Source organism: Mesocricetus auratus, unplaced genomic scaffold, assembly GCF_017639785.1.
Source record: "Mesocricetus auratus isolate SY011 unplaced genomic scaffold, BCM_Maur_2.0 Super-Scaffold_4256, whole genome shotgun sequence".
In the NCBI taxonomy this organism is placed as follows: Eukaryota; Metazoa; Chordata; class Mammalia; order Rodentia; family Cricetidae; genus Mesocricetus; species Mesocricetus auratus.
The window spans coordinates 59,531,039-59,558,879 of record NW_024429182.1 but is presented as its reverse complement, the minus strand read 5'-3'; the positions used below and the strand labels follow the sequence as shown (position 1 = coordinate 59,558,879).

The 27,841-nt window shown below is 46.3% G+C and overlaps 2 protein-coding genes across 3 annotated transcripts; one reads left to right on the top strand and one right to left on the bottom strand.

Moving 5' to 3' along the window:
- Positions 1–649: 649 nt before the first annotated feature.
- On the bottom strand, positions 650–22,700 carry Tubgcp2 (tubulin gamma complex associated protein 2). 2 transcript variants are annotated; one of them, XM_005064252.4, is made up of 18 exons: positions 22,568–22,700; positions 19,401–19,586; positions 18,035–18,163; positions 16,946–17,122; positions 15,580–15,739; positions 12,857–13,064; positions 12,195–12,394; positions 11,356–11,545; positions 10,521–10,666; positions 9,745–9,925; positions 9,255–9,435; positions 6,208–6,380; positions 5,785–5,913; positions 4,151–4,271; positions 3,666–3,809; positions 2,890–3,018; positions 1,379–1,542; positions 650–818 (listed from the first exon to the last, which is right to left on the bottom strand). In XM_005064252.4, exons 2-18 carry the CDS (start codon positions 19,548–19,550, stop codon positions 683–685), a joined length of 2,718 nt encoding a protein of 905 aa, XP_005064309.1. In that variant the 5' UTR covers positions 19,551–19,586; positions 22,568–22,700; the 3' UTR covers positions 650–682. The 2 variants fall into 2 exon arrangements, with proteins under 2 accessions (XP_005064309.1, XP_012971817.1); XM_013116363.3 differs by lacking the exon at positions 22,568–22,700 and adding an exon at positions 22,048–22,069.
- On the top strand, positions 22,622–26,693 carry Znf511 (zinc finger protein 511). The gene is made up of 6 exons (XM_005064251.4): positions 22,622–22,827; positions 23,054–23,127; positions 23,425–23,626; positions 23,720–23,844; positions 25,528–25,647; positions 26,364–26,693. The coding sequence occupies exons 1-6, from the start codon at positions 22,675–22,677 to the stop codon at positions 26,440–26,442; spliced, it is 753 nt and encodes a 250-aa protein (XP_005064308.1). The 5' UTR covers positions 22,622–22,674; the 3' UTR covers positions 26,443–26,693.
- Positions 26,694–27,841: the final 1,148 nt, after the last annotated feature.

Sequence of the window (27,841 nt, the reverse complement as noted above, 5' to 3'; positions counted from 1 at the left end):
TTAGAAGAGGGAACCTCAACTGAGAAAATGTCTCACAAGGTTGTCCTGTGGTGCATTTCCTTGACTGGTACTTGACATAGGAGGGGCCAGCTCACCCTGGGCAGTGCTGCCTTTGCCTTTGAGCTGGTTCTGGTCCTGGTGTGAAGAAAAAGCAGGCTGAGCAAGCCATGGGAGAAAGCCAGTGAGCAGCATTCTCTGTATCAGTTCCTGGCTCTAGGTTCCTGCCCTGGCTGTCCTGGATAACAGACTAGATTATAAGATGAAGCTGAGTTGCTTTTGCTTATGTTGTCTCAACATAGCAATCAAAGCCCTAAGCAAGATGGGCAACTTGTCTTTTTTTTTTTTTTTTTTGGTTTTTCGAGACAGGGTTTCTCTGTGGCTTTGGAGGCTGTCCTGGAACTCACTTTGTAAACCAGGCTGGCCTTGAACTCACAGAGATCCGCCTGCCTCTGCCTCCCAAGTGCTGGGATTAAAGGCGTGCGGCGGGTAACTTGTCTTAACCCTTGTACAGAAAGCACTTTAGTGACCAAGCCATCTCTCCAGCCCCCTGGAAAGCCTCTAAAAGGAAATCTAACACCTTGAAAAAGGAACTCATTGAGCCACAATGGAAACTCAGACCATATTTAACCAAAAATAACACACAACACACTTGTTTCAGGAAGATTATATTTAAGAAGTGAGCTCATTGTGCAGGGATGGCCACCCTAGGTGTTGGTGCTGGGGGCCCCCTTGGGATGGGCACTTGGGGCGCAGCCTTCTGACTCCTTTCTGCAGACAGACGTTCCAGGCGTTCGGCATAGAAACCATTGAAATCCAGCCTGTAGAGGAGGGAAAGGAGAGTTAGGGAAGCTCTAGGAGAGGGCGGAGTCTAGTCCAAGCTGAGAAGAAACACAGGATCTGCCATGGGTTGTCCATGTGGCAACCCCACTTCTCCCAGTCATGTGACAGACACAACTCAGAATCTCTTCCAGGCAGAGGGAAGGGCATGCTCCATTTGTCAGTGCATGGGTACACTAGCAGGTCTCAACCCAACACCATGGGTTAGGATTCCCATCACCTAGCATCTCCTGGTAACGGGAGTCTGAAGGTGCCTAGCAGTGACTTGCAGTGTTAGTGACCCTAGAAACTAGGGCATTGTAGGGTGGCACAGGGTACTAGATGGTCCCAATGTACAAACTAGCACTTTTCAAAGGGCAATTCAAGGATGGTACTCAATTCTTGATGAAGTCAGAACCCCTTCTTATCCCATCAATAACCTCCTCCCCAGAGTTCCTTCTTTAGCCTTTGCCCAGAGCAGGGGGCCTGCTGCTGGGAGCTATAGGGAGCAAGGGCTACAGTGAAAGCAGGTGGCAGGGCTAGGCTTCAAAGTGTTTCTTACCGGGAGATGACGCTGGCCATGCCATGTTCACAGTCACTTGTGCTGTAGACACTTAGTCGGGCCAGCAAATCAAGAAGATGGGCAGAGAAGTTTTTGTCGAAGTTATTGATGGTAGCCTCAAAGCCAGAGGCCAGCTGAGGAGTATCCACATGCTCGGACAAGTGCTGCAGACAAACCCAAGGGAGACCAGTATTGGTTACCAGGTGGGCACTTAGCATCTCTGTGTGCTACAAGGATGCACTTCCCCTTTGTTACGTCGTTTTTAGTTTTGAGATGGACTGTTGCTACCATAGCTCAGGCTAGCTTGTGATTCCCCTACCACAGCCTCCTGGGGCTGAGGTTACAAGCATGTGCCACCACTTTTGGCTCTCTTTTTTTGGGGACAGAGTCTCATGTTGTCCAGACTGGTCTAAAACTCACCCTGAATGCCTGATCCTCTTGCCTCTACCCTCCAAATGTTGGAACTGCAGGCACATACAACCATACTCAGCCTCCCTAGTCTTTTAATAAAGGAAGCTGAGATGTTCCCATGTTATAAAAGATGGAAAGTTGAGGCATCAGAACACAGAAAATGGAGAAGTACTTAGGGCAGCAGACCCAGCACATCGGGGCTTCTCCAGGGTCACAGCATTGAGAACCAATAGTGAGGTACTATGTGCTCTCTGCAGTTCTGATTTCAGAACTAGTGTGCTTTGATCCTGGCCACTAAGAAGCAATTATAGACCTTATCTCCTATTGTCCTTGGCTTCTGGCCCTCAATTGCTCCCAGACCATCTTCCATTTGCCCACTGGTAACCATGAGTCCTAAAGGCTGCATAGGTATCTGCACCAACTGACTGTTCTAACCAGGGATAAACATTAAGTACCAGCTGCAGCCAAGCAAAGCTCTGTGCTCTAGGGCAGCCAGGCACTCCACACAATGCTGCTGTACAGATGGCTTTGTGACACTCTGGAGGCCAGATGTCTGGAGGCTCAGTGTTGAGGAGGGAAGACCAGTGGCTGTGTTTCAAACCTAACTGCAGGACCCATCTTCTCCCAATCATGGGTGACATGGGTGACAGCCAGAAAAGGGTGATAAATGATTTCTGGTGTGTTTGTTTGAGACAGGTCTGGTCTCAAACTTGTTATGGAGCTGGAGCAGGTTCTGATCAACCAATCCTCCTGCCTCCACTTCCCAAGAGCTGGAAGTCCAGGGATGCACCACCTCACCTGGCTTTGTAGTTATCCTGTTTAGGTTTTCTTTTCTTTTTTTAATACAAATTTATTTATTCTCATTTTATTTACATTGGTGTTTTGCCTGCATGTACATCTGTATGAGGTGTCAAATCTTGGCAGTTGTTAGCTGTTATGTGGGTGCTGGGAACTGAAGCAAGTTCCTTTGGAAGAGCAGCCAGTGTTCTTAACCAGTGAGCCATTTCTCCAGTCCTGGTTTTATTTTCTTAGTTGCAAGGCTATACTGTCACAGCTGACTAGGAAGAGGGTCTTTCTGGACAAGCCCCAAGGTCACATACCTTCCTGGCAGGCTCCTTTCGGGGACGATCCTCAGTCCGCTCAGTCTCTATAGGTGGTCCTTGCACAACACCTTGCTCCAGTGCCAGCCGGCCTAGCTCACTGTCCAGTTTCATGCTCTGTGTAAATTTCTAAGGGCGGGTCACAAGGAAAGGTTACGGTTAGTTCCAGATACTGTGCTCTGTAGAAGACAGCAAGTACCTACAGGTAGGTGCACAGTACCCAACACAGAGAGACACAGGGACAGAAGCTGTAGACAGGATGTTAGTTCTCAGCATTTGCAAGTCTACATTTCTCAATGATTACCAACTGATTTTCATAAAGTCACAGTTGGTACATGTTTTCCTATATGGGAATTAACATGGCCCCTAAACATCTCAGGAATGGGTTTCACAGCCCTGTCTCTTCTATAACCCATCATCACCTATACCTCCTACCTCCTGTCTGCTCCAAAGTACTGCCTGAAGAGCACCTGGCTCCCAGCATCCCCCAATCCACAGACCCCAGGCTACCCTCTGTCCTCTGATATGTTCTACGTTATTTTGGACAAGTTTAAGCAAACTTAATTCTCAGTTTTGACAAATGAATACAAAGGCCTAAGACAGAGACCAGTACCAGGGATACTATGAAAAATAAGGCAGGACCCCTAGAAAGCTTCATAGCCGAACGGGAAGGACTGGCCACAAAGCCCGGGTGCAAGGGCAGAAGCTGTGGGACAGAGCAGCATGCGGCAACAGCCAAGACAGTCAACATTCCCGTGTCACCTCCTTGTCCTCACCTGCATACAATTGGTAAACATGACACACACAGACATGAGCTTGGAGAAAACCTTCAGCAGTTCTGGGTTGGTCAGCATGCAATCCTTCAAGCAGTTGTCAAGGAAACTTGTGTGGTGGCCAAGGACATCGTCAATGTTGGAAGCCTGCAAATAAAGGCCTGAGATTCCCCGAAGATACTGTGCATGTGGCTTTCAGTTCTGGCCTGGCACTCACTCTACTGCCTGCACATTTCCATTGTCTCAATGGGCCTGTGATCTCTTAGAAACCATGTCTCTACCCCTTCCTTCCTTGTCTCCTGTCTCATGCACCATGTTACAGGAAGGAAGCCCTGTCTGCACATGAGCAGGAAGCAGGCAGATGAGACTGTGGACATTTCTGTGGCCACTATGACACCTGGCTAGCACATGATGGTGCTATGAAATGCACTTTGGCTGGGGAAGAGCCTTTCAAATGCTATGTATATTTCTGTAGAGCAGAAACTCACAGATTTCAGGTTTTTCTCAAGGATGTGCCAGGTCGGTTCCATCACTTCAAACATCATGTAGTACTGAATATTCTGGACAAAGTTGAGCATTCGCTGCCGCAAAGTGAAAGCACCAGCAAACCTGAGTGCATAAACAACAGTTACTGAGGAGGTACTGCAGAACCATCACAGAGTACATGCATAGAGACAGCTCCTGTTCCCAATTCTACTGCAGAGAAGACTCTCATGACGCCAGCTCTCATGTGCTGATGGTTCAGCCACAGGGACAAATGACATTAACAAGGAAGATGCCTCAGTGCCAAAGTCTGAGGACACTCACTTCTGGCTTCATCGGGGTGTTAAGTAAACATCCTACTCAGCACAACTCTTACCACCCTGCACCCTGAAAAGGCCGTGCCAACTAGCCATACCATGGAGACAGAGCAGGAGTGGAGGGTTGGATGACATGTCCCCCAGTAGTGCTGTCTGGGGAGGCTTAGGATGTTGGAAGAAGTATGCTACTGGGGATGGTTTTTGAGACCATTGAGACCTCTCGCTGCCTCCTGCTTTCAGTTCGAGCTGTGAGTGCTTAGCTGTTATTCCAGCTGCCATTTCTGCTTACTGCCACGCTCCCCACCATAGCGGTGGTAGACTCTTATCTCCCTGCAGCCATAAGCCCAAAACAGACTTTCTTTTTATAAACTGCTTTGGTCATGGTGTTTGATCACAGCAGTAGAAAAGTAGCTAAGATATGGGGTAGGTGATAATACCAAGAACTATCACCATGGCTAGCTCCATACACTTGGTTTTACCAGAACAATTTTTTCAGATTTCTTTTAAATTATGTTTATGTGTAGTAAGTATGTGATAGCCCCACACGAGTGTAAATGCCCACAGAGGCCAGAAGAGGATCCCTTGAAATTGGAGTTACAGGCACTACTGAGCTGTTCAATGTGGGTTCTGGGAATAGAACGCTGGTTCTCTGTAAGAGCATGCTTCTAAGCCCTGAGCCACTGCTCCAGCTCCTGACGCAACTTCTGTTTTGTTACGTTTTTCAAGATAGGGTTTTTGTGGGTAGCCCTGGCTGTCCTAGAACTCACTCTGTAGACCAGACTAGCCTCGAACTCAGAGATCCACCTGCCTCTGCCTCATGAGTGTTAAGAATAAAGTGTGCATCACCACTGCTCATCACCCTGAGGCAGATTCTTTTTTTTTTTTTGGTTTTTTGAGACAGGGTTTCTCTGTGTAGCTTTGGAGGCTGTCCTGGAACTCGCTCTGTGGACCAGGCTGGCCTCAAACTCACAGAGATCTGCCTGCCTCCGTCTCCTAAGTGCTGAGATTAAAGGCATGAGCCATTACAGCCCGGCCCTGAGACAGATTCTAAGAAATTTTACCCTCAGCCTTTCCTTCAAACATGAGCTGGCTCCACACTCTAGTGTATAGAAGGTTACAGAGCACTTCCCAGCACTTACTGCTCTATGTACTCAAGAAGGACTACAGAGGCAGCTCGATGAGGATATAGACAGTGAGTATGTAGCTAGTGGGAAAGTCATGAAAACACGTAAGCTACAAGTGACTTTCAAATAATGATTTCAAAGACCTAAAAAGCAGAGTCACTCTTTTAAGAACAACAGGGAGGGCAAAACAGGACACACCACTTCGCAGAATGCAGCGCATGCTGTTTGGCAGTCTTGTTGCTGATCCAGACACTGCAGAGCTGTCGCTCCACGTGCTTGCAGTAGAACATATGCCGGAAGAGCATCTGGTAGCGGGTGAGCGCCTTCCTGCAAAGAGGAGTAAGTCAGCAACCTGGGCAAGGCAGCCTGTGCCTCTGACTGTCTGCAGGTGGCACCAACAGCCAGCAAGAACAACCCACTATCCTGCAGAGTGAGGCTGCCCCAGCAGGCAGTTCTGACTCCTACCAACCCTGCACTGAGCTGGAAAAGCAACTAAGTTCCTTAAATACTATTAAGGGTTAAATACCAACTGAAAAGCCTTAACTAAAAAGGTAGGTCAAGGAATAGCTCAGTGGTATGCACTTTCTCCACCATAAATGGCCTGGGTCACGTAGGCCTCACCTATTGATAATCAGTGACAGGGGCCACTTGACCATGTAGTCAAAGGAGAAGGCCTCCAGACCACTCAGTGTGAGCTCCGTGGGGTCAGCATGAGTCATTGCCTTCTCCTGCTTGGTCTCAATGGCCAGAACCCGCAAAAGCTGAGTGATGAGGTCATGAGGCATCAGGTCAATCTTGGGGAAAAAGAAAAGAAATGATGCATACAAAATTGTCTTAATTCACCTACCCCTGAGTGGAGTTGGAAGAGCAATCAAGTTTCTTAAATACTATTAGAAGCTAACCACTGATAACCCTTAATTACTAAGTGATGTTAGAGCCAGGAACTCTGAGGCCCATGTCTTTAATTCTAGCAACACCAGCACTTGGGAGGCAGAGACGGGCAGATTTCTGTGAGTTCAACACCAACCTGGTCTACATACTAAACTGCGAGATAGCTAGGGCTATGTAGAGACCCTGTCGCCAAAAGAAAAAGGTTGGGATTTATGTATTACACTACTGAGCACATGTGTGAGGTCCTAGGTTCTGTCTACACCACCACACAGGAAAAAATTATATCAAAACACCTTCCATTCAAATGGAAGAGAAAATACAGGAAGCTTACTTTTTTAAGGACTTATTTTTATATTATGTGTATATGTGAGCGTGTGTACGAATGTATGTATGTATGTATGTATGTATGTATGTACGTATAACCTGTGAACATCTGATGCCTGTGGAGGTGAGAAGAGGGCATCAGGTCCACTGAACTAAAGACACAGGTTGCCCAGTGCGGGTGCTGGGAACCAAACTCAGACTCTGCAAAAGCAGCAAACACTTTTGTGCTGGCTAGTTTTATGTCAAATTTACACAAACTAGAGTCATTTGGAAAAAGGGAATCTCAATTAAGAAAATGCCTCTCATTGGTCTTTGGTGCATTTTATTAGTGATTGATGTGCATAACTCATTGTGGGTGATGCCACCCTTGGACTGGTGACCCTGGGTTTTATAAGAAAGCAGGCTGATAAGCCATGAGGCACAAGGCAGTAAGCAACACTCCTCTGTGGCCTGTTCATCAACTCCTGCCTCCAGGGTCCTCCCAGTTTAGAATTCTTGCTCTGACTTCCCTCAGTAACAGAAGTAACGTAGAACTGTAAGCTGAAATAAATCTGCCCCGCAAGTTGCTTTTGGTCATGGTATTCATCAAAGCAACAGAAAAACCTAAGATAACTCTGAACCACTGAACCATCTCTTTAGGCCTAAAATAACATTTTAAAAGTTTCTGCTGTTGTTATAAGTGAGAAACCATAGGGGAAACTCAGTAAATCTTAGAAGTGAAGACCTTTTATTTTACCTGTGAAGATGAAGTATACTTGGTAAGATACATGACAATAATTATTATGAACAAAGTACTGTCTACAATTTAATTATTAAAATATTTATTAAGAGCCAACCACATGCTAGTGTGACAAGGGTTCCTGTAAGACATGACACAGAATATAAAAGACAAGAAAAAAAAAGTGCAAAAAATAAAGGAAGAAAAAAACACAAACAGCTCATGAACAAATCAAATGCTCACCATCTCCTAACAGTCATGAAAATGTCGACCACTCTAATCCTGCTTGTCAAAGTAACACAGATGGGGACATCAGGTGAGCAGACACCACTTTCATGTGCCCCATGGACAGCACCTGAGATGGCTCTTGTGTGGTTCACCTGGATGATCAGGCCACAGACTGTCACTAGGGATGTACCCCATAAAATTACTCCTGTACCTAACAAGAGATTCAGAAATATGAAATAAAGTAGAGCAGAATTGCAAGGAAAAATGAAGTTCTATGAGAACATTAAAGACTCAGGCCCACTCTCAGTAATAGATGGAAGCCTCCTGGACTGCACTAAGAACTGTCCAAGACCTGCAAAGAGAGGAAGAACCCATGTGGGATCCCAGGACACACTGATACTTTACAACTGACATTACACAAAGCATGCTTCTGCAAGCATGGCAACTGAAGTTAATACTAAGCATCAGTGCTGGATATAAGGCTCAATGGTTAAAAGCACTGGCTGTTCTTCCAGAAGGCCTAGGTTCCATTCCCAGCACCCACATGGTGGCTCACAACTTTCTGTAACTCTGGTTCCGGGGAACTGGATGCTCTTTTCTGCCCTCCATAGGCACTACGCATGTGCTACACATGTACACTTGCAGGCAAAACACACATTAAACAAAATTAAAATACAAAACAAAACCAAGAGATTCGAGGTAGAAGAAAATCCTGAAAATTTACAAATAGGTGGAAATTAAACAAAACAAATCACTAAAGAAGAGATCATGAGAAAACTATAGAATCTTTTGAAACAAATGAAAACAGCATGCTAAAATAGTCTTAACTTCAAAACTCAAGAAGGTAAAAAGAGAAACTAAGCTCAAAGTTAACAGAAACAAGTTAATAGAAACAAATAGAAAGGGAGAAAAGTAAAAAAAAAAAAAAACAATTTTGAGTTCTTAGAAACATCAATGGAACTGACAAGCTTTCAGTTACGGAAGAGAAAAGACTCAGACCACTGGCCTCAGAGAGATGGAAGCTGAGCTCTTCCCGCCTGCTTTCTAAACCATAACAGCTCTCTGCACTGCGCGACAACAGCAAACACACACCTTGTTGATGGTGACATAAACACACAGGTGTGCAGGGTGAACTCTGGAAGCCCAAGTTATGAAAGACGTTGACCTCCATGAGATAGGAGCCTTGATGCAGTATCTCCCAGAAAAAGAGCCCAGTGACAGTAACTCACCCACTCCCCAAACCTAAGGACATAAAGAGGAAGCACGTATCTCCATTCACGAGGTGAGGTGAGGTGATGTAAACCTAATCTGGCACAGGTATGGACCAAACCCACAAGAAAAGTACATACCAGCGTCCCTTGTGAGACCAGACACAAGGACAAAATGCTTACAAGCCAGTGTTCTGAAATAAGGACGAACACTGGTGGCGCACCTTGACTGGACCCTGTTATGTGCTCACTCCAATGCCTCAGAAGCCACGTGCCATGACGGCTAACACTGCACTCACCTTGAGGTCATCTTTGAAGGGGTCAGTATTGGCAGTGCTCATTCGCAGGGCCAGCTCCAACAGAGCCTCCAGGCGTGTGGGTGTGATGTCCTCTACTGGCTTCCTCAGCTCCTCCTCAGTAAGGTCCATGAAGTGCACGAAGAAATCCCCCTGGTCCATCAGGAAGTAGCGCTTGATGGACCTGTGCACGGGGTGGGGTGTGTGTATGGGGTACAGTGGTGTTGTTGAGCATACAGCCTGACTCCAGCCTTCAACATATAAGAGGCTTGGCAGCTCTCAGTGGGACATGGAGCTACTGCTCTGGCATGGCAGGGGAGAGGCTGACAGCAAAGAGCTGTGTGACTTGTTGGCTTGGACAGTAAAGAGAACAAAGCCCCAGCCACCTCACACTGGGGCTGCAGAGTCTATGCAGAGACCCACTCCCCCCCAAAAAAAGTTGCTAAAAGGAACATTCTACTCTTAGCCACATGTATATGAAGTGAAGTCTAACCTCAGGTGAGCCACCAGCTCCTTCTCCTCCATGAGGAAGTCGAGCAGCACCTTGCTGGCATAGTTGAATGCCTTCTCAATCTGTTCTACATATGCCCGCTCTTTGAGTGTATAGATGATCTCTTTGGCTACGGGACAGGTGACATCATGACCACATTCTCTGACCACATTTAGATATTTTCCTAAAAAAAAAAAAAAAAAAAGAAAGAAAGAAAAACAAAGAGGAAGGTGATTCACTATCACTGTCTCAGGCTTGGATCTTTATGACGCCAACCAAACATGAGGTACAATTTGTTTCCTGTCCCTGAAAAGATTATGCAATAGTGACCTGCAATGGTTCTTCAGCACTGTACTTCATGGGAAGGATTTTGGAAAAGCCTTGAGAGCTAGGTTGCTAAATCATCCCTAGTCCTTTCTCATTCTGCTTAGCTCTCATAATACAGCACACATGCCAAGGCCCCAAGGACTTGCCCAGTATCTACATCAGGCCCTAACCTGTGCAATGAAACTACAAGATGTGGCTGGCCTGGGGGGTGTGGGTTCCTCATGGCTTTTCTTGTTATATGATGGAGTTTTAGATATTAAAACCCAAGACAGAAAGCTATGTCTAAGGCAGACAGCTTCCTATTCAGGGGGAAGAATGAAGCCATGGGGAGTAGGAACTACCAGTGGCTAGCAGCTCAGGGTAATAGGCCATTCCCAGGCAGTCTTCTCCAGGGGCTGGAAGGCTGTGAAGAGGCCACTCCCATCCCTGGAGAGGGGTCCCAGCAGTAGTACCTGTGCTGAGGATCTTGCCTGCCACCTTCTGCAGGAAGGACGGGATCTGCTGCGGCAGCACAGTGTAGCGCTGGTCCCAGTACTTGTCGTTGTAGTCCTCCTGGATTTTCTCCTTCCGCAGCTCGTGCTCCTCCACCATGAACTCACTGGAAGTTACAGTGTCTTAGGGGCACTACAGGGCAAGCCTGGCCAACTCTGAGGTGGCCACATACTTCCAGAAACATCCTGCAACCACTGTGAGTTGATTAACTCTAGCCTCACTTGGGAGCAGGTGTCTACTTTGAAGAAAAGCTAGGTGGCTTCTTCCCTACTCTTCCATTATGGTCAAAGGATTGACACAGAATGACTTGTCCTGTTATGTGGGTTTATCACCAACAGAATCAGGCCCTTCCCAGAGAGTTTCAAGAACCATTTGCCTGCAGTTAGATGGAAACTGCATTCCTTACTGGGCTCACCACACTAGATTCTTTAATGCGGCTCCTCAGTAGAGAAACACAAGGTTCATTCTATGATAGAGCACATGCAGTCCCTGGGTTTCATCCCTAGCACAACAGAACAGAGTTCTCTGTGAACCAGTCATTTGCTTTACCTGTTCAAAAGCACCAGGCTGAAGTGGCACACACAATCACATAGAATCAGTAAGAACATGGGCTCCAGGCTGAGACACCAATGCTCCTCATTCAACATGATGAAGCCACTGAAAGGCACTTGAGTGACACCTTCCCTCAGCTTTTAGCGAGCTATTGCGTTGAAGACTTGTGTGGGGCATGTCCCTTCTCAGAGGTTACCAAACAGTGGAGTCAGGTGAAAGGCACCTGGCACCCATAGGCCTTACCTGTATGGGTCATGAATGATGCCCCTGTAGATCCACTTCTCCAGAATCTCAAAGTAGGGTGCACTGGCTGCCTTGGTCAGATAGAGACACAGCTCTTGCGCCTGGCTGTCCCCGGTGTAGTTGAAGCTCCTATCATGGAGAAGGCTCAGTGTTGACCCGCCCACACACTCGCCTTTATCCACTGAGGTAGCTGTGGGTAGAAAGGGGTGACTCACTACCCAGGTGTCTATGCACCCCTGGCAGGCAGGCATGACTTCTCCCAAGACACCATGCTCGAATGCTGAAACTACAGTTGCTAATGAAGCCATCAAGAAAAGCTTCCAAGTTGAGTGTTGGTGGCGCACACCTTTAATCCCAGCACTTGGGAGGCAGAGGCAGGTGGATCTCTGTGAGTTCAAAGCCAGCCTGGTCTACAGAGCGAGTTCCAGGATAGACTCCAAAGCAATACGGAGAAACCCGTCTCGAAAAACCAAAAAAAAAAAAAAAAAAAAAAAAAAAGAAAGAAAGAAAGAAAGAAAGAAAGAAAGAAAGAAAGATTTCCAGGCTTGATATGGTGGCACACACCCAAATTTCAGCACTCGTGAAGCTGAAGCAAGACAACTATGAGTTAGAGGCCAGTGTGGACCATACAGTTGAGTTTGCTACCAACCTAGAATATATAAGGAGATCCTGACTCAAAAAGCAAGAAAAATACTCTGGAGCCTTCCTTCTGTAGTTCACTAAAACCACCCTGCTACCACCAAAGAGTGAAATATGAATGACTACCCACAGCCAGAATGGCCTGCCATGCACTGCCTTAGGGAGCCCCCACCTGCAGCCCCTCCACCAGCAGTCCGCACCAAGAGAGGCCAGGATGTCGATGGTCCGCATGGCTGGCTGGATGTAGAACCAGAGCTTCTGTAGTGACAGGAGGCCTTGCCTGTGCAGCTGTTCCAGTTGTGTGACCAGGATCAGGTATTCCTTTACCAGGGTCCTCATGGCAGCAGCCAAGGCATGGTTCACCTGCCCATATTCGAATGAAGACTTCTCCTCAATGAACCTACAGCAAAGACACATGGAACGTCCTGGGGAACAGCTCAATTTCCAAACAAAAGTCGAGCCCATTCCAAGTCCTCTTCTTACTCAAGAAGCAAATTACTCAGCCGGGCGTTGGTGGCGCACGCCTTTAATCCCAGCACTCGGGAGGCAGAGACAGGCGGATCACTGTGAGTTTGAGACCAGCCTGGTCTACCGAGTGAGTTCCAGGACAGGCTCCAAAACAATACAGAGAAACCCTGTCTCGAAAAACCAAAAAAAAAAAAAAAAAAAAAAAAAAAAAGAAGCAAATTACTCATTCCAGCACCTATAGCCAATGGGAATCTGTGGTATTAAGAGTTAAACGGAGTCAGGATAGAGATCTGTGACTCACAGAGTCTCCAAAATTTGTTAGGAAGGAGGGAGAATCTCAAGCCAGGGAAGGACCTGTTCCATTAGGGATGCGCTGGTCACACTAGGGACCCACCTGGTTACAGTAGAGTAGCTGGCAGCCACAGGGAGGATTCTGTTTACCAGCTCCCGGATGGACAGGTCCAGGTTGGGGTCCACAAGGAAGGTACGGTTCTGCCTCCCAGCCAAAGGCTGAGCGGTGATATACCTGCCATCCACACCCACAAGCACATAGAGCAGATCTTCCACTACTGCTGATTCCTGGGAGGTCAAGGGCAGTGTACCTGCAAGGCAGAGGCAACCCTGGAGTATGGCTCCCCATGCTGCTGGCTCCATAACCTTACTTATCAATCTTCTCTGTAACTTCTTGTATACAGATGGATGAAAGAGGAAGAGACTCACTGGTATGGTTTAATATGAACATATTCCACATGTCTCGCTGAAAGTTTGATCCCCAGTTGGTAGCTCTATTGGTATGTATGGAAACCTCAGGACACAGGATTTAGTTATAGGAAGTAGGACACTGGAGGTCCTTTGAAGGTTATACAAGATCGGCTTCCTGTCCACAAAATGAGCAGCCTTTCCACCACACACTCCTGATGTGGTGCCTCATCTGAAGGCCCAGAATCAACAGTGCAAAGGGCATTAGCTAAAATCTCTGAAACAGTGGGCTTCCCCACCCCCACCCCCACCCCCGCAAAACCCTTCCAACTTTTAAGTTATTTTGATCTCGGAGTTATTTTGGTCACTGAAAAAGTAACTAATATAGAAAGTTGGTACCAACAAGTTCTGTTATTGCTGTGACTAAACCTGGCCAAGTTAGGTTTTCTAGATATACAGAAATATATTTGAGATAGATAGTCTTCAAACCTTTCAAAGACCTTCAGAAAATGGCATTTAAAATGGTTTAGGGTTTTTCTTGACAATGAGAAATGTCTGCTCCTGGCATCACCAATTATGTCTGAGAGGAAGATGGGCATCGAGGAAACTCGTTATGGAGTTTGCTTTCAACATGGCAAGATTAGCAAGAAACTGCTCTTGCCTGGACTGCTTGACTGTTGCTGTATAATCTGAACATGCAGGACCCATAGGAAAGTGACTGCTGAACTCAAACAGTCCTTCAGGGTTCCTGCTACATGGAAGAGTCTATGAGACTTTCTGCAGAACACAGAAACATGAATGACAGACTGCCAATGCAAATGGACAGTTTGAGACTTCCTGCTTTGCTGAGAAGTCTTCCAGATACATTGTGGCCTACGGGCTGAAGATAGATGCCCCAACATTACAGAGGAACTTCGGGTGACTGTCCAAGAAGCAAGATGTCTCTGTCAATTGTAGTGTTTATATATTATCTTTCTGTGGTCTTTGATGGAGTTGAAGACAGATAGTTATAGTTTTCCTTAGTTATGATAAAAGATAAGCTACATACATGACTTTAAACTCATAAAGATAGGATAGGTGATATTTTCTTTAAATCTTACTAATGTTAATGGACAAATATTGTAACTATGTTCTTACTTGATAACTGTTCTGTTATATATAATTAGACTATGTTGAAGTTAAAACCTTTCCCTTATTTTAGACAGAAAAGAGGAGATGATGGGAGATGTCATTCTGAAATCTGTCTCTTATTGTTTGTTGAATAAAGCACTGTTGGTCAATAGGGAAGCAAGATAGGTGGGACTAGGAGTCGAGGAGGACTCTGGGAAGGAGAAACACAGGGAGTCACCATGTAGCCACCATAGGGGTAAGAAGTCCGGACCCTTTTCTCCACTAAGAGAAATACTTAGATTAACAATTATGGGATAAATACTTAGGCCAGAGCTAGCCAGTAAGAAACAAGCAAGGCCAACAACTTCATAATATAGCCCCTGTGTGTTCATTTGGGACTGATGCGGCTCTGGGACCAGGCTGGCGGGAAGGCTTCTCTCTACAACTTCTACTACATTTTAGTCAAGAATTTGTCTTCATGCTATTTGTGCCCTGAAAATTTTCTGAGTCTAAAGGTAATAGACCAATTAATCCTGGTAAGGTAATTTTGAGGCAGTCATTCATTTAGGTTATGACATGTTTATTCTAGACCCCTCTTTTAAAAAAGATTTGTTTCTGAGACAGGCTTTCTCTATGAAACAGTCCAGGCTGTCCTGGAACTCTGCAGAGCAGGCTGCCCTTGAACTCACAGGTGTCCCCCTGCCTCTGCCTCCTGAGTGCTGAGATTAAGGGTGTGTGCCACCACCTCCAGATGAAAACACTGAATTTGTATAACAGCCCTATATTTCTAAAGGTGACAGCAGACCTCTGCACCAACACCACACAGAACTCATGAACTGTGGCAAGGCACACCATTCCACATTCCTCTTCAATTGGGGCTGCCATCAAAGGAGCAGGATACCACATGTATGCTAGGCTAATGCACAAAGTTTCATATTTTGATCTGAAAAAAGACTGTGGGGTTGCTTGTAGCCCACAGTATGCTAACACACACATCTCAGATTCTCAAGAACCTGCCCTGAAACAGCAGTACTATTAATAAGACACAACTTGTAAGGTCTTTGTGAGTACAGCACTAATATTTGATGGAATCCATGGTAATCACTTCAGAAAAATGTGTCCTCCTGGTCCCTGTGTCAGCACATGTGTGCACAGCCTGTGAGGCCAGCTTCGGACTATCCCAAAGGTCTGGAAGGAGGAATGCAGAAATTCCTTGGGCTTCAGTGTGACACCCACAGTTTCCCAGCCTGATGAAGCATATGCAAGCAGGGAGAAATGCTCGTTGTCAGAAAGAAATCCATCACATACCTATAGGCAAAGCTGTGTCTGAGCTTAAGCCCGAACCAATCAGGAAATCTCCAGCCAGTGTTGGCCTCTCATATACCCATGCTGGGAAGACTGGGAGGGGCTGGCCTGAGTTTTTTTTGTTCTGTTTGTCTCGAAGCATCTTTCTTGTAAGTTCCAGAGACTAGTAAAGATATTTTAAAAAAACAAAACAAAAATATACCATAGTGCAAATAAAACTCAAGACACAGAAATAAACACATCCTTGGCATAGAAAACTTCCATTGTTTAGCACATAGGACATTTGATCTTATTTAAAAAGGAGTCATATTTCTATCTGCCCATTACAACATCTGGGCCTAGGACAGGAGAGTCAGGCCCTCTGAAGGTTTCTCTCTGTCCAGCAAGGAGCCCACAGGTGTCAAGGAACCATGAGAGCCATGGGAGAGTACCTGCATTTTACCTCGAGCTGTTTCAGATCAGGACACAAAGCAGGAAGTGTCTCAGTTCTTAGCAGTGACTAGGTCTAACACCACTTGTTAAGACAGGAGTTAGCAACTGGTATACATCTTTGTCATATGGAGAAATCCACCACAAAGGCTAGATTCTAGGCCATGCACAGAGTACTAGCCTTCCTGGGAAACTAACAACCAGATGCTGACAATGCTGGGCAACTTTTGGAAGCACCGACGCAGCTCTGTATACTTGTTGGTCACATAGAGGGAGTGGTATGAGGGCAGTGTGACAACTGGCATAGAGACATACCTAAAAGACTTGGCTGTGTCCTCTGTGCTCAGCACAGAAGGGAGGCTCGGGCATTTCCCAGAGCTGAGGCTGTGAAAGGGGTCTGAGGGTCTCAAAGGCAGGCATGAGGTGGCTCTAAGATGACACTCAAAACTCACAAAAAGGCCAGTGTGAGGCAGAATAAATCCAAGCTGCAGCAAGGACAGTGGAAGAAAATAATCTAGAGGAAATAACTGGTAATTATTATTTTTTTTAAGACAGGGTTTTTCTGTGTAGCTTTGGAGCCTGTCCTGAACTCACTCTGTAGACCCAGATGACCTCAAACTCACAGAGATCCGCCTGCCTCTGCCTCCTGAGTGCTGGGATTAAAGGTGTGCACCAACACTGCCCGGCATAACTGGTAATTTAAAAAGTACTATCTTGTTAGAAATTGTCACAAATTCTAGTCGAGAACGATGACTTGGTCATATCCTCACTGCAACGTTTATTCTTACGGGTCAGAATTATGACTATAGAACACAATCCAGCCTTAGTCTCACTTAGGGCAGATTATTTTTTTAACTAAGAATAGAGATATCTGCATAACTAGTACCCAGTGTTGCCGCCAACAGCGGGGGGAGGGGATGTGGACCATGGTAGCTGGTACCTGCTGCAGTGTGGAGCCTGTGGTCACACTGCCAAGCTGCTTCCTCAGTTCTTCTAGCTCCTGTGTGGACATCTTAGAGGCTGCAACAGGGATGTTGAAGCTGGTAGTGCTGCTCGCAGCAGCACTGGCTACAAGCTCAGCTCTTTCCTTTGCATTCTGTTGCAAATACAGCAGTGTCTGAAAACACACAAAATCATACGTTTACACTGGGCCATAAAAGCTTACTGTGTTCTACCACCTGTCACGTCACCAAAACACCAGGGGAAGCAAATCCTACAGCCTTTTTGATAGTCACCCCTAATTTTGTCCCCACTGTACAAATGTTCCTCTACATTCCCTCTGCAGCGCCCAGACAGTAGTACCACTCCCTTTTCTGGCCTTGTGCCTGGTTTGCACCTCTATACTGATGGAAAGTAGGGCTCAATACACCATTCACTGGCTCCACACTGACGTATGACACATGCAATAGGTGTGAACCAGGACAGCATCAGAGAAAAGCAGATGTGCCCAGCCCATGCTACTACATCCCCGTTTCCTGGTTTGTGTCCATCCTGAGTTATTATGATTCACTGCTATGGTTTGGATATGAAATGTCTTCCCAAAAGATTCACATGTTAAAGGCTCAGTCTGGTGATGGTATTCAAAGGGGATTGGATCATGAAGTTGCTAACCTTATCAATGGATTAACTGAACGCTTCATGCACGTTAGTCCATCCTTTCTGTTTTCCAGTTGCATGAAGCCAGCAGCTCTGACACCTTTCTACCAGACTACTCCCTGATGTTCTGCCTCAACTTGGGCCCCAAAATAATGGGGACTGGAACATAAACCAGTACAACCTCTTCCCTTTAAGTTTACAGTAAAAAATAGAGAGGTTAACATTTCCCCAAACACATGCCTTCAAAGTGCTGCCTTCATGAGGCACAGCTGCCAGCCACTGAAAGCAGGGCAAGGATGTGCAGAAGTAAATGCATGTAAAGGATAACGTGCAGCCCTTGTGAGGACCACACGTCAGGGTCTGTGTAGACACTGGAGGTATCTTCAGTGTCCCCACAGCAGGTGTGCTGATGCAGATGAGGCAGGAAGCTTACCTCTTTGTCTTCTGTGAGCTTCGATAACAGGTACACCAGTGGGTCAAGGTTCCTTGTGTTTTTAGACTTCAGTTCCTCATATTTCTTTAAAAAGTCCTCAGGAGTACGAGAAAATTCTGCAATTTTAACCTTAAATCACAAGCACAAGTAATTTAATGACAGTAACAAATCAAATACTTAAAAAAAACACACACACAAATAAACAAACCAGAGTTGAATTAGGTAAGCTAAACAATCAATCACATCTCTTAAATAAACAGGAAATGAATGTCATTGGTCCACCAAACCCAGACACCCTTCTTTTATGATTTCTCATCTTATGCTTCACAGGCCCAGGAATGCTCACTCTCCTACAGGTTCATACATTCTTTCACACTTGTTGCCTCTCAAACTTCCTGCCTGTACCCATTCACTCAGCAAGTTTTAACGATCTGCTAACTAAAGAGTGTGTGCCTCCTGAGTCATGCTCCACTCAATTCGTTTGACTATACTGATACCATCACTATACTATTTAAATAGGTGAAGCCTCACAATGTCTGTATATTTTAACTTTCACAAGGCTTACTTTTATTTATGTGTCTGAGTATTTTGTTTACATATATCATGCATGTCTATGCACCGCGTTCATGCAGTGTCCATGCAGCCCCTGGAACTGGAGTTCCAGGTGGTTATGAGCCACCATGTGAGGAACTGGAAACCGAACCAGGCTCTCTGCAACAGCTGCAAGTGTTCTTAACCACTGAGCCATCTCTCTAGCATCTATGTTTTTAGGTTTAAAAACACCTATGTTCTTAGAAGTAGATTTCAAATTCAAAGGTATCTTTTTTAATAAAGAAATAATAATTGGTGTAATGTACCACAAACCTTTAATCCCAGATAGATATCTCTAAATTCAAGACCAGCCTGTTCTACATAGCTACACAGTGAGTTTCAGACCAGACAAGGCTACACAAAGAAAGAGATAAAAAGTAAAAACGAAAACTGAAAGAAATTTCAATATGATTAATACCCATAGCTTTCCTTTTCCCACTCAGTAATTTTGACTTATAGTAAATCTCTTACTCAGAAACAGAGGAGAACTGTGTGAGAGTTCACGGATACTAGCTCTTTCTCCCTGGATATCCACTGATTCATCCATGCAATGGGGTAAATAATAGTAGCTATTGCCAGGAACCAGAAGACTAGCAAAGCACAGCGAATGACAGGTTCAAAGGAAGCATTCACTGTGCTGTTGGCCCAGTACTAGCCATGCTGTCACTATCAGGGACAGGCTCCCATCCCCATAGCCCTAAGATGAGTGTTCACACCCATGGCTGCACCTTCAGGTCCCCAACCCTATGGCCCTGTATCAGGGATAGGTGCTCACCTTGGCACTGTGGGCAGAGACTGTGGTTGTAACATATGGTGTCCGGTTCTTCTGCAGCAGGTCAATGTAGACCTCAGCCCCATCTCCACCATGGATGCGTAGCAGGCTGAGGAGCTCATTGACATCATGGTGAATCCGAAATTCACTCATAGTTTAGCTCTGAGACACCAACATAGCAATATTCTCCTGAAAGCAGAAAGTTGTTCATAAGTTTAAAACCTAAAATGTCTTTTGACTGATTCAAACCTTCAACATAAAAATCATCGCTAAGGGATGGAGAGATGGCTCAGAGGTTAAGAGCACTGTTTGCTCTTCCAGAGGTCCTGAGTTCAATTCCCAGCAACCACATGGTGGCTCACAACCATCTGTAATGAGATCTGGTGCCCTGCAGGGACACATGCAGACAGAAAACTGTGTACATAATATATAAATAAATCTTTAAAAAAATCATCGCTAGGATTATATCAACTATGAGTCTCTCCCCATCCCTGGCAGTCTGATCTATAACCAAATGCTGAGATCTGCCAGCCACTGTGCTGCCACTGTCAGTGCATTCACCTCTACTATAGACCCGTCAACAGAGCTTCCAGCGGTTTTCCAGTTCACACCATCACTTCAGAGGTCAATTGTACCGGGTAAATCACTGAAATAGGCCCCACAAGCCTGGTTCTCACTCCCTGCTCCAGCCTATCTTCATGTGACCATGGGTCAGCAGGAGGCAGGTCTGTTCTTCTGTCTCAGCTTTTTTGGCCCTGGCTGGGCAGACACAATGATCCTGCCCTTTGAGGGAGCGTGTATAGACCTAGGCTAATGCCTCTGTCCTGATATATTAAAACTTCCCACTCATGAGGCCATATATATATGACCAGCAAAGGGCACCAGATCTCACTCAAGGTGGTTGTAAGCCACTTTGTGGTTGCTGGGAATTGAACTCAGGACCCCTGGAAGAACAGTCAGTGCTCTTAACCGCTGAGCCATCTCTCCAGCCCCATACAAAGATATTTTAGGTAGGCAAGATTTCCACATATTCCAACTTTGCTGACACTCTAGGACCAGCTGCACTAGGGTCTAGACACTGGCCACAAGTGATAGAGATCAAAACAACTTCTGAGGCTGTAACCCCAGACCTTGAGAGGCTGGGCAGGATGATCACAGTCCAAGCCAGTCTAGGATGCACAGCAAGAACCTGTCTCAAAATCAAACAGAACTTCATTCGATGTCACAAAGCAACAGCAGAAGACAGCATGTGAATTTCTAAACCAATGTTCCACTGGTCAGGAAGGGCATGGTGACCTCCATCCCACCATCCCACCATCCCAGTGGAAAGTGGTCGACCACGGGGAGACTGTATATAATGTCCTCATAGTAACAGATGTACCAACATCCTGGTACTAAAAGCTGGCAACATGGGCTCTTCCACTCCTCCATTGATGGCTGAGCTAGCAGTCAGGACCAGTGCTAATAAAGAGCATTAAGGAAAACAGGCACTAGCTACAGATTCAAAATTAAGCCTAATAAACTTTATGGATGCTAAAGGAACATGGTAATAAACCCACCTGTATTAGGATCCTAATTTGAGATCCACAAACATTAGTAAAGTTATACCTGGATATAAGACTTTACTATTCATATCTGTAAATTTTCTGAGCATTCTTATAAATTCTCAAAGATGTTGTAACTCAGAAATTAAGAACTGCTGTGCTAACTTATCCAATTGAGACAAGCCTTGAGTTAAACAGTGCCAAGGGCAGGAGACTCAGCACACACTCTCACAGTATGCTAATGTACAAAGTAGTCCATCTTGGAACTTAACCTTGAGAGTTCCACACTGTAAACCCATGTAATGGAAAAGCAGTTTCTTAGTTTAGCATCCTCCACCAATGGTCAAAATAGGTGTCTCCAAGGACCAAAACAAAATGGAAAGTCAAAAGCTGGTATCAAATCCCTAGTACACATACTCTAAGGGGTGTTCAGGGTAACCACAACAAAAAGCAGTAGGAACATGATACTTTCCCCATTGGGGTGGGGACTCCCGGCAAAATGCTTGTTAACCCCTTGCATGCTTCATATGAAAAGAGGGAGTCACAGAGCTACCGAGAATTGCTATGGGGATTAAATAAAACAAATGTCTCGCCATGCTCACTCTGATATTTGGGATCTGGTTATGCTCACTAAGTAATGTGGGAATTGCTTAGTTTCAGAGAGACACTAAGATACTGACAGCCCCTTAAGTGACATGTACCTTGAGGCTGGATACATGGCTTAGCAGTTAAGAGCATCTGTCTGTTCTTGCAGAGGACCTGGGTTCGGTTCCCAGCTCCCACATGGTCGCTCAAAACCCTCTGTAATTCTAATCCCAGGAGATCTGATGCCCTTTTCTAGACTCCACTGGCACTGCATGCACACGGTGCACAGACGAAAATGCAGACAAAAGCCCCATACAAAAATAAAATGCTCAAGTAACATTTAAAAAAATGGTAGGTCTCAAAAGAGGCACTTTAAGCTACCTGGCAAGCAGAAAACAAAATGCCAAACTTCCCCCACATATGGTCTCTTCAAAGGCGTGAGCCACCAACACGAAGCCCCGTACATCAGACACAGAGGGCAGAGCTACTCCCATGAAAACATCATTTACACGGATACTTACATTAAAAAGCATATCCTAAACCGGGCGTTGGTGGCGCACGCCTTTAATCCCAGCACTCGGGAGGCAGAGACAGGCGGATCTTTGTGAGTTCGAGACCAGCCTGGTCTATAAGAGCTAGTTCCAGGACAGCCTCCAAAGCCACAGAGAAAAATCATATCCTAGAAACTGAGTAAATTCTCAGCACTACTTCCCATGCATTAATCCAAGGAGCCTGTTGTGCTTCCTGATTTGTAAGTAATTCCAGAAAAAAAAGGGAGGCTTCTCTCATCTCTAAACATTAGTTTTCTTTAAGCCTTTAGATATGTCCTAGGGAACAGAAACAGCCAGAGACTGTCGCATTGTGGAGCTGCGGAGCAGGCCCGGGCTGGCAGTCCGAACCGCCGGCCGCAGATGCCCAAGAGAATCAGACTCTTCACCGCTGCAGGACCTTCGTGATCCCGTACCCGGTCCCCGCGCCGGGCTCCAACCCCGCCCCTCCCCGACCGGTTCCCGCCACAAGCCAGACCCAGCCCTCACTCACCTCCGTGCGCCGCGTTCCGCCCCGCGGGGTCGCCACAGGAAGTTAATAGACGTAACGTCCGTCCCCGCCCCGCGGACGGTGGCCGAAGGGCTGCGGCAGCCCGGGAGATGTTGCTTTCCCCTGCGCTATATTCGCGTCTGGCCGGGGCGCCCGGGGCAGCCGAACCGCTGCCCGTGGAGCGGAACCCTGCAGCTGGAGCAGCGCCCTTCCAGTTCACACCGCGCCCCGTCCGCTTCCCACGGGATCACGAGTTCTTTGAGGTGCGTGATTACCCTGAGCCCCCCCACACAGGGCGGGGCCGAGGGGGGAGTAGGACTGTCGCTGTGGGCGGGGCTAGGCCCGGCGGAGCTTGTTCGTGTGGGCGGGACCTGTGGACAGGACCTGGGGGCTGGGCTTATCTCTGTAGGTTGGGACCTGGTTCAAAACTGTAGGGCGGGGCTTCGAGACCGGGGTCCACTCATGGCTCTTGGCGCGTGTCTTCTGTAGGATGGGGATGTGCAGCGGCACCTCTACTTGCAGGACATGCTCACGCAAGTGTCCGAGACGCCGGAGAAGTCCATGTGAGCAGCTTGGCTTCGATGCCTTTCTCTGCTTGCTAGCGCTACCCTGGCTCCTCCTCTCCCGTCCTTAAACAGGCTAGGATTTGGGCCCCTCCCAGATGACACCCTGAGTAGCTTCTCCCGCGCTCACGCATGGCTTGGCTGGCTCCTCCCTCCCCTAGTCTGTTAGTAAGACTTGGGGTGGCATAGGAACTCTGGACTTGTTTCAGGTTCACCAACAGAAATGTGGGTAAGAGATCTGCCTGGAATTCTTGCCTGGGGTGGGCATCCCTCCAAGTGACTTGCCTCCTTTCCCAGGGTGCCTGAGTTCACCTGCCAGGTGGCTGGCTGCTGCCAAGTGTTCGCTGCCCTAGAGGACTACCAGCACCACTACCACATGTCTCATAGAAACACCTGCTCCCTCTGCAGCCGTGCCTTCCCCTCTGGGCATTTGTTGGATGTGCACATCCTGGAATGGCATGACTCTCTGTTCCAGATCCTGGCCCAGAGGCAAGATATGGTGGGTGTTGGCTACACCAAGCACATCTGCAATGGTGTCTGGGATGGGGCTGAGCGAGGGTGAGAGTGGGGGGTGACACCTTGTTCTTTGTAGTACCAGTGCTTGGTTGAAGGCTGCCCAGAGAAGTTCAAGACCAGCCAAGCCCGGAAGGATCACATGGTGAGGCTCCACTTGTACCCTGCGGATTTCCGATTTGATAAACCCAAGACAAACAGAGGGTACGTAGGGACCGAAGTCTTAAGCCTGGGAACCGACACTGTAGTGAAACCTGACTTAGTTTTTATACACAGGTAACTGAAACTCTGAGAACAGTGAGTTAGTATGCTTGGATTATATGTCTGTGGTGACAGCAGGTACTTGTGCTGATCTGTGCCCTGCATGCCCCTCTAAATCCGCCAGCAGGGCACTTGGGGACTGTCCCAGTGCATGCGGTCTTCACACCTCTCCCGTGGAACCTCCTAGGGTTTGTTTGTTTCCTTTTGGTTTGTTTTCTCTCCACTTACTTTTACAAACTTGTCGACAAAGCTGTCTGTTAACATGACTGTTGTACTACCCTGGGAAAAATAGCTCCTGGAATAACTCTTAGTGTACTGCTTCTTTGCTTCCTTTACAAAATGATTCCTTTCACTGTGCTCTCATCACAATCATTAGATATTGCATTGATTGGGGTGGGGGGGCAGCTCGTTTGGTGAAGTGTGTAAGCTTGAGGTTCAATCCCTAACCCTACCTAAAAAAGCCAACAGTGGTGCTGTGCACATAGGATGCTAGTACCAGAGAAGGTACTAGGCCAGCCAGCCTAGTATCAGCTGTGAGCTCCAGGTCCCAGTGAAAGACCCTGTCTCAAAAAATAAGGCAGATGGCTACTGAGTAATGATACCTGAGGTTGGCCTCTATCTTACACACATACCACACATAAGCACACATAATAAGTAAGCAAATAGATAAGAATTTTTGAATTGAAGTCTATTTACTTCAAATAGCTGAACTTTCTATGTAAAATAATTAGAGAATCCATTGCATTGTGGAATGCCTCATGGGAATCTGAATCCTCAATACTTCTCCACATCTACAGTTCAGCATTAGCTCATTGATAGTAAGGGCAAGAATCTATGTTATCTGGTTCGTTTTAGTAAGTCTCTCCCTCATGGAAAGACATTTGGGGGCTGGGTCTACAACTCACTATTCTGTTCACAATACCCATATCAGATGGCTCACAATTGCTTGTAATTTCAGCTACAAGGGATCCAGTGCCTTTTTCTGGCCTCTAGGCATCTACAAATGTGTGGCACTGAGAATAACACATACATATACATAAATACAAAAATTGAAAATCTTAAAGAAAAATACTGATGTGGACTGAGCATGGTGGTACTTGCCTTTAATCCCAGAACTTGGAAAGCAGGGGCAGGCAGATCTCTGCATTTGAGGCCAGGCTAGTCTACATGTCAAGTTCCTGGCCAGCTGTCTTTCTTTTTTTTTTTGCAGGGGTTAGGTAGATGTCTCACGGTGTATACTGTGTAGCTCTGGTTCTCCTGGAACTCACTTTGTAGAGCTGTTTAGCCTCTAGAACTCACAGAGATCACCTGTCTCTTATCTCTCAGTGTTGGGATTAAAGGATGCACTACTATACCTGACCCCAGCTGTTTTTAAAGGAGAGAAGGATGAAGAAACACTATATTTAAATTTATAAATTATCAGACTTAGCTATATGAATGCATGACCATGCCATTGAGCATTCTTCTTTTTCCAATAGCCTAAAAATTTCATTGTAACATTAGATTGTTCCAAAATAGTAAAGCGGGGGTGGGGGGTGAATTTTGCAGGAAAAAAGAATGTCTTCCTTGAAAGATTACTGCTGAGGAACCAGCTATAAAGGCAGCTCACTGCTTTGTCCTCTACAGCCCAGCCATGCCAGCAGCAGCAGATCCACCAGCCAGAGCCCTGAAAGATGACAGTGACGCCATGGAAATCTGCTCTGAACCTGCAGCCGCACCTCCCTGCCGGCGGACCTACAGTCACAGGTCAGTGTGTACATCTTTCTGTGTTAATGACCCTCAGCTTGAGAGTGGGTAACACTGGGCAAGAAGATGGGCTTCGTTGCAGGTAACAACCTGAGTGTTCCAGTTTCCCTGCTTTCCTGTGCTTTAGACCCTAGAGCTTAGCATGCAAACACACACACACACACTCACACACACACATCCATCCATCACTGTTATCTCTGCTGGGTGGAAAGGACAGTCTGTGTTTGCCTGGCAGTGTTTCTCAGATTGCACTCACATTAACTTCAGCTATTGTTTTGCGGAAAGTTTTGAACAGTGGCAGCGGGGTGGGGGTGGGGGTAGCCCAATAATCCAAACTGACAGGAAGATGGAAATGTTATGTCCCTCAGTTGCCTTCCAGGAGCCATCTTCCATAACTGTTTGAACTTGGCCTGAGAGTACCCTGCTTGCCTATGGTGATTAGGTTTCAGCAATGGAGATAACAGGAAACCAATGCCATAGGGGCCTCAGCAGGAGCCGACCTTGCTGGCACATTGGTACCAGGAAGATATCCCACAGGAAGCAAGCCTGAGACAATGAGCTGATCCTAGGACCCAAGAGGGCAGACTCCATTTCCTGAGTATTCCACAGAGCAAAAGGAGAACATTCCAGAATACAAATATGAAGAAAGTACAGACAAACTGTGTTGCTAAAGATAATGCCATTGTTTGATAGGACCATTTTTTTTTCTGTTTCAGAATACCTTCTACTGTCTGTTTTGGCCAAGGTGCAGCCAGAGGTTTTAAAAGCACTAAGAAAAGAAACAAACACCCCTGATGGATCCTGATGAGGAAGCCAGACAGACTTTCAAGGAGTGGTGTGCCAGGGCCTTTCTCTTGCTTCTGGATAGCTGCCACCTCCTTATTTCCGTATGTGGCCACATGAAGCAGCCTGTGTGTAGAAACCCAGAATCTGCAGATTCCAGAAATAACCAGGACACACTGAAGGAATGAGATGGAGAAATCACCTACCTGCTTTGTGAGAGCTACTCTAAGAATGTCACTATTAAACATATGAAATAATTTTCACTGATTATCTCTATTCTTCTTCCTGTATTCTTGAGCCAGACAGAAAAGGGAATGATTCTGAACTATGACTATTTTGCTTTCAACACAAAGTTTTAGGGAGATTTGTACAGTTCCTGGATCCCACAAAGCTGTGAGTTAGGGGTCCAGCACAGCCACAGGGGAATCCAGGATTCTTATTCTTTAGGAGACATCCTTGTCCCTGTGCCCTACTCAGCCAGTTAAACCCCACTGGGACAAGGTATCTGGAAGGGTGCAGGAAGAAACCCTAGGAGGGATATTGAACACACACTGCAGGGCTGTGGGGCAGCTGTGGAGTAGATAAGGAGAGAGCTCATGGTTATAGGTCCTACCAAAAATCTAGAAAAACAAGAATCCTATCCCAGGTCTGTGACCAACAAAACCCGTCTTTCCTGAGAAACCAGAAGCTTGGGAAAGCCAAATGCAGGATAGCCATCCTTACCAAAACCATGATCTATCTACCCTCAAACACACCAATAACAAGCCCCAGAGTTGTTCTTAAATCAACTAGTTATTACTAATGTCAAATTTAAACAACACCAATGAGAGGTCTGAGAAAAAACAGAAGATACAGCCCACCTCCTAAAATTGAGGCAAGTAGAGATTGCCTATGAGGTGGCAGAATGCCAGGACTAACAGAAAACACCACTGCCATCACACATGATCACGAAACTAAGGAAGGTGGGAATGTGGCGTCTCACAGAGACCTTCAATAAAGAGAGATGCTTTGGGCTTGTTTTTTGAGGTTTATTTTCATTGTGTGTGTGTGCACATGAGAGCATGTGCCCATAGAGGCTCTAGCCTGGAGCTAGAGTTACAGACATCTGATGTGGTTAATGGGAATCCCACTTGGGTCCTCTAGAGGAGCAGTGCATGCTCTTAACTTCTGAGTCATCTCTCTGGCTTTTAAAAGAGCCAGATGGGATTTCTGGAGTTGAAAGTATAGTGCTTGAACTTTAAGAACTCACTAAAAAGACTCACAAGGGAGAGCTGAGATGGCAGAGGAAAGACTAAGTGGACTGATCAATTGGATAATGCCAGTCAAGGAACAGAAGTGAAAAGACTAAGTTCTATGGCTCTCATCTATAATCCCAACACTGACAAGACTGAGAGTTCAAAGCCAGCCTTGG

Excerpts from the sequence above, each read along its gene's own strand:
- Tubgcp2 (XM_005064252.4), bottom strand. The coding sequence starts at position 19,550 with ATGAGTGAATTTCGGATTCACCATGATGTCAATGAGCTCCTCAGCCTG. Across the intron at positions 3,019-3,665 it reads TGTTTACCAATTGTATGCAG|AAATTTACACAGAGCATGAA; the intron begins GTGAGGACAAGG and ends ACCCGCCCTTAG. Across the intron at positions 819-1,378 it reads ATGGCCAGCGTCATCTCCCG|GCTGGATTTCAATGGTTTCT; the intron begins GTAAGAAACACT and ends CCTCCTCTACAG.
- Znf511 (XM_005064251.4), top strand. The coding sequence starts at position 22,675 with ATGTTGCTTTCCCCTGCGCTATATTCGCGTCTGGCCGGGGCGCCCGGG. Across the intron at positions 23,845-25,527 it reads AAACCCAAGACAAACAGAGG|CCCAGCCATGCCAGCAGCAG; the intron begins GTACGTAGGGAC and ends TGTCCTCTACAG. Across the intron at positions 25,648-26,363 it reads CGGCGGACCTACAGTCACAG|AATACCTTCTACTGTCTGTT; the intron begins GTCAGTGTGTAC and ends TTTCTGTTTCAG.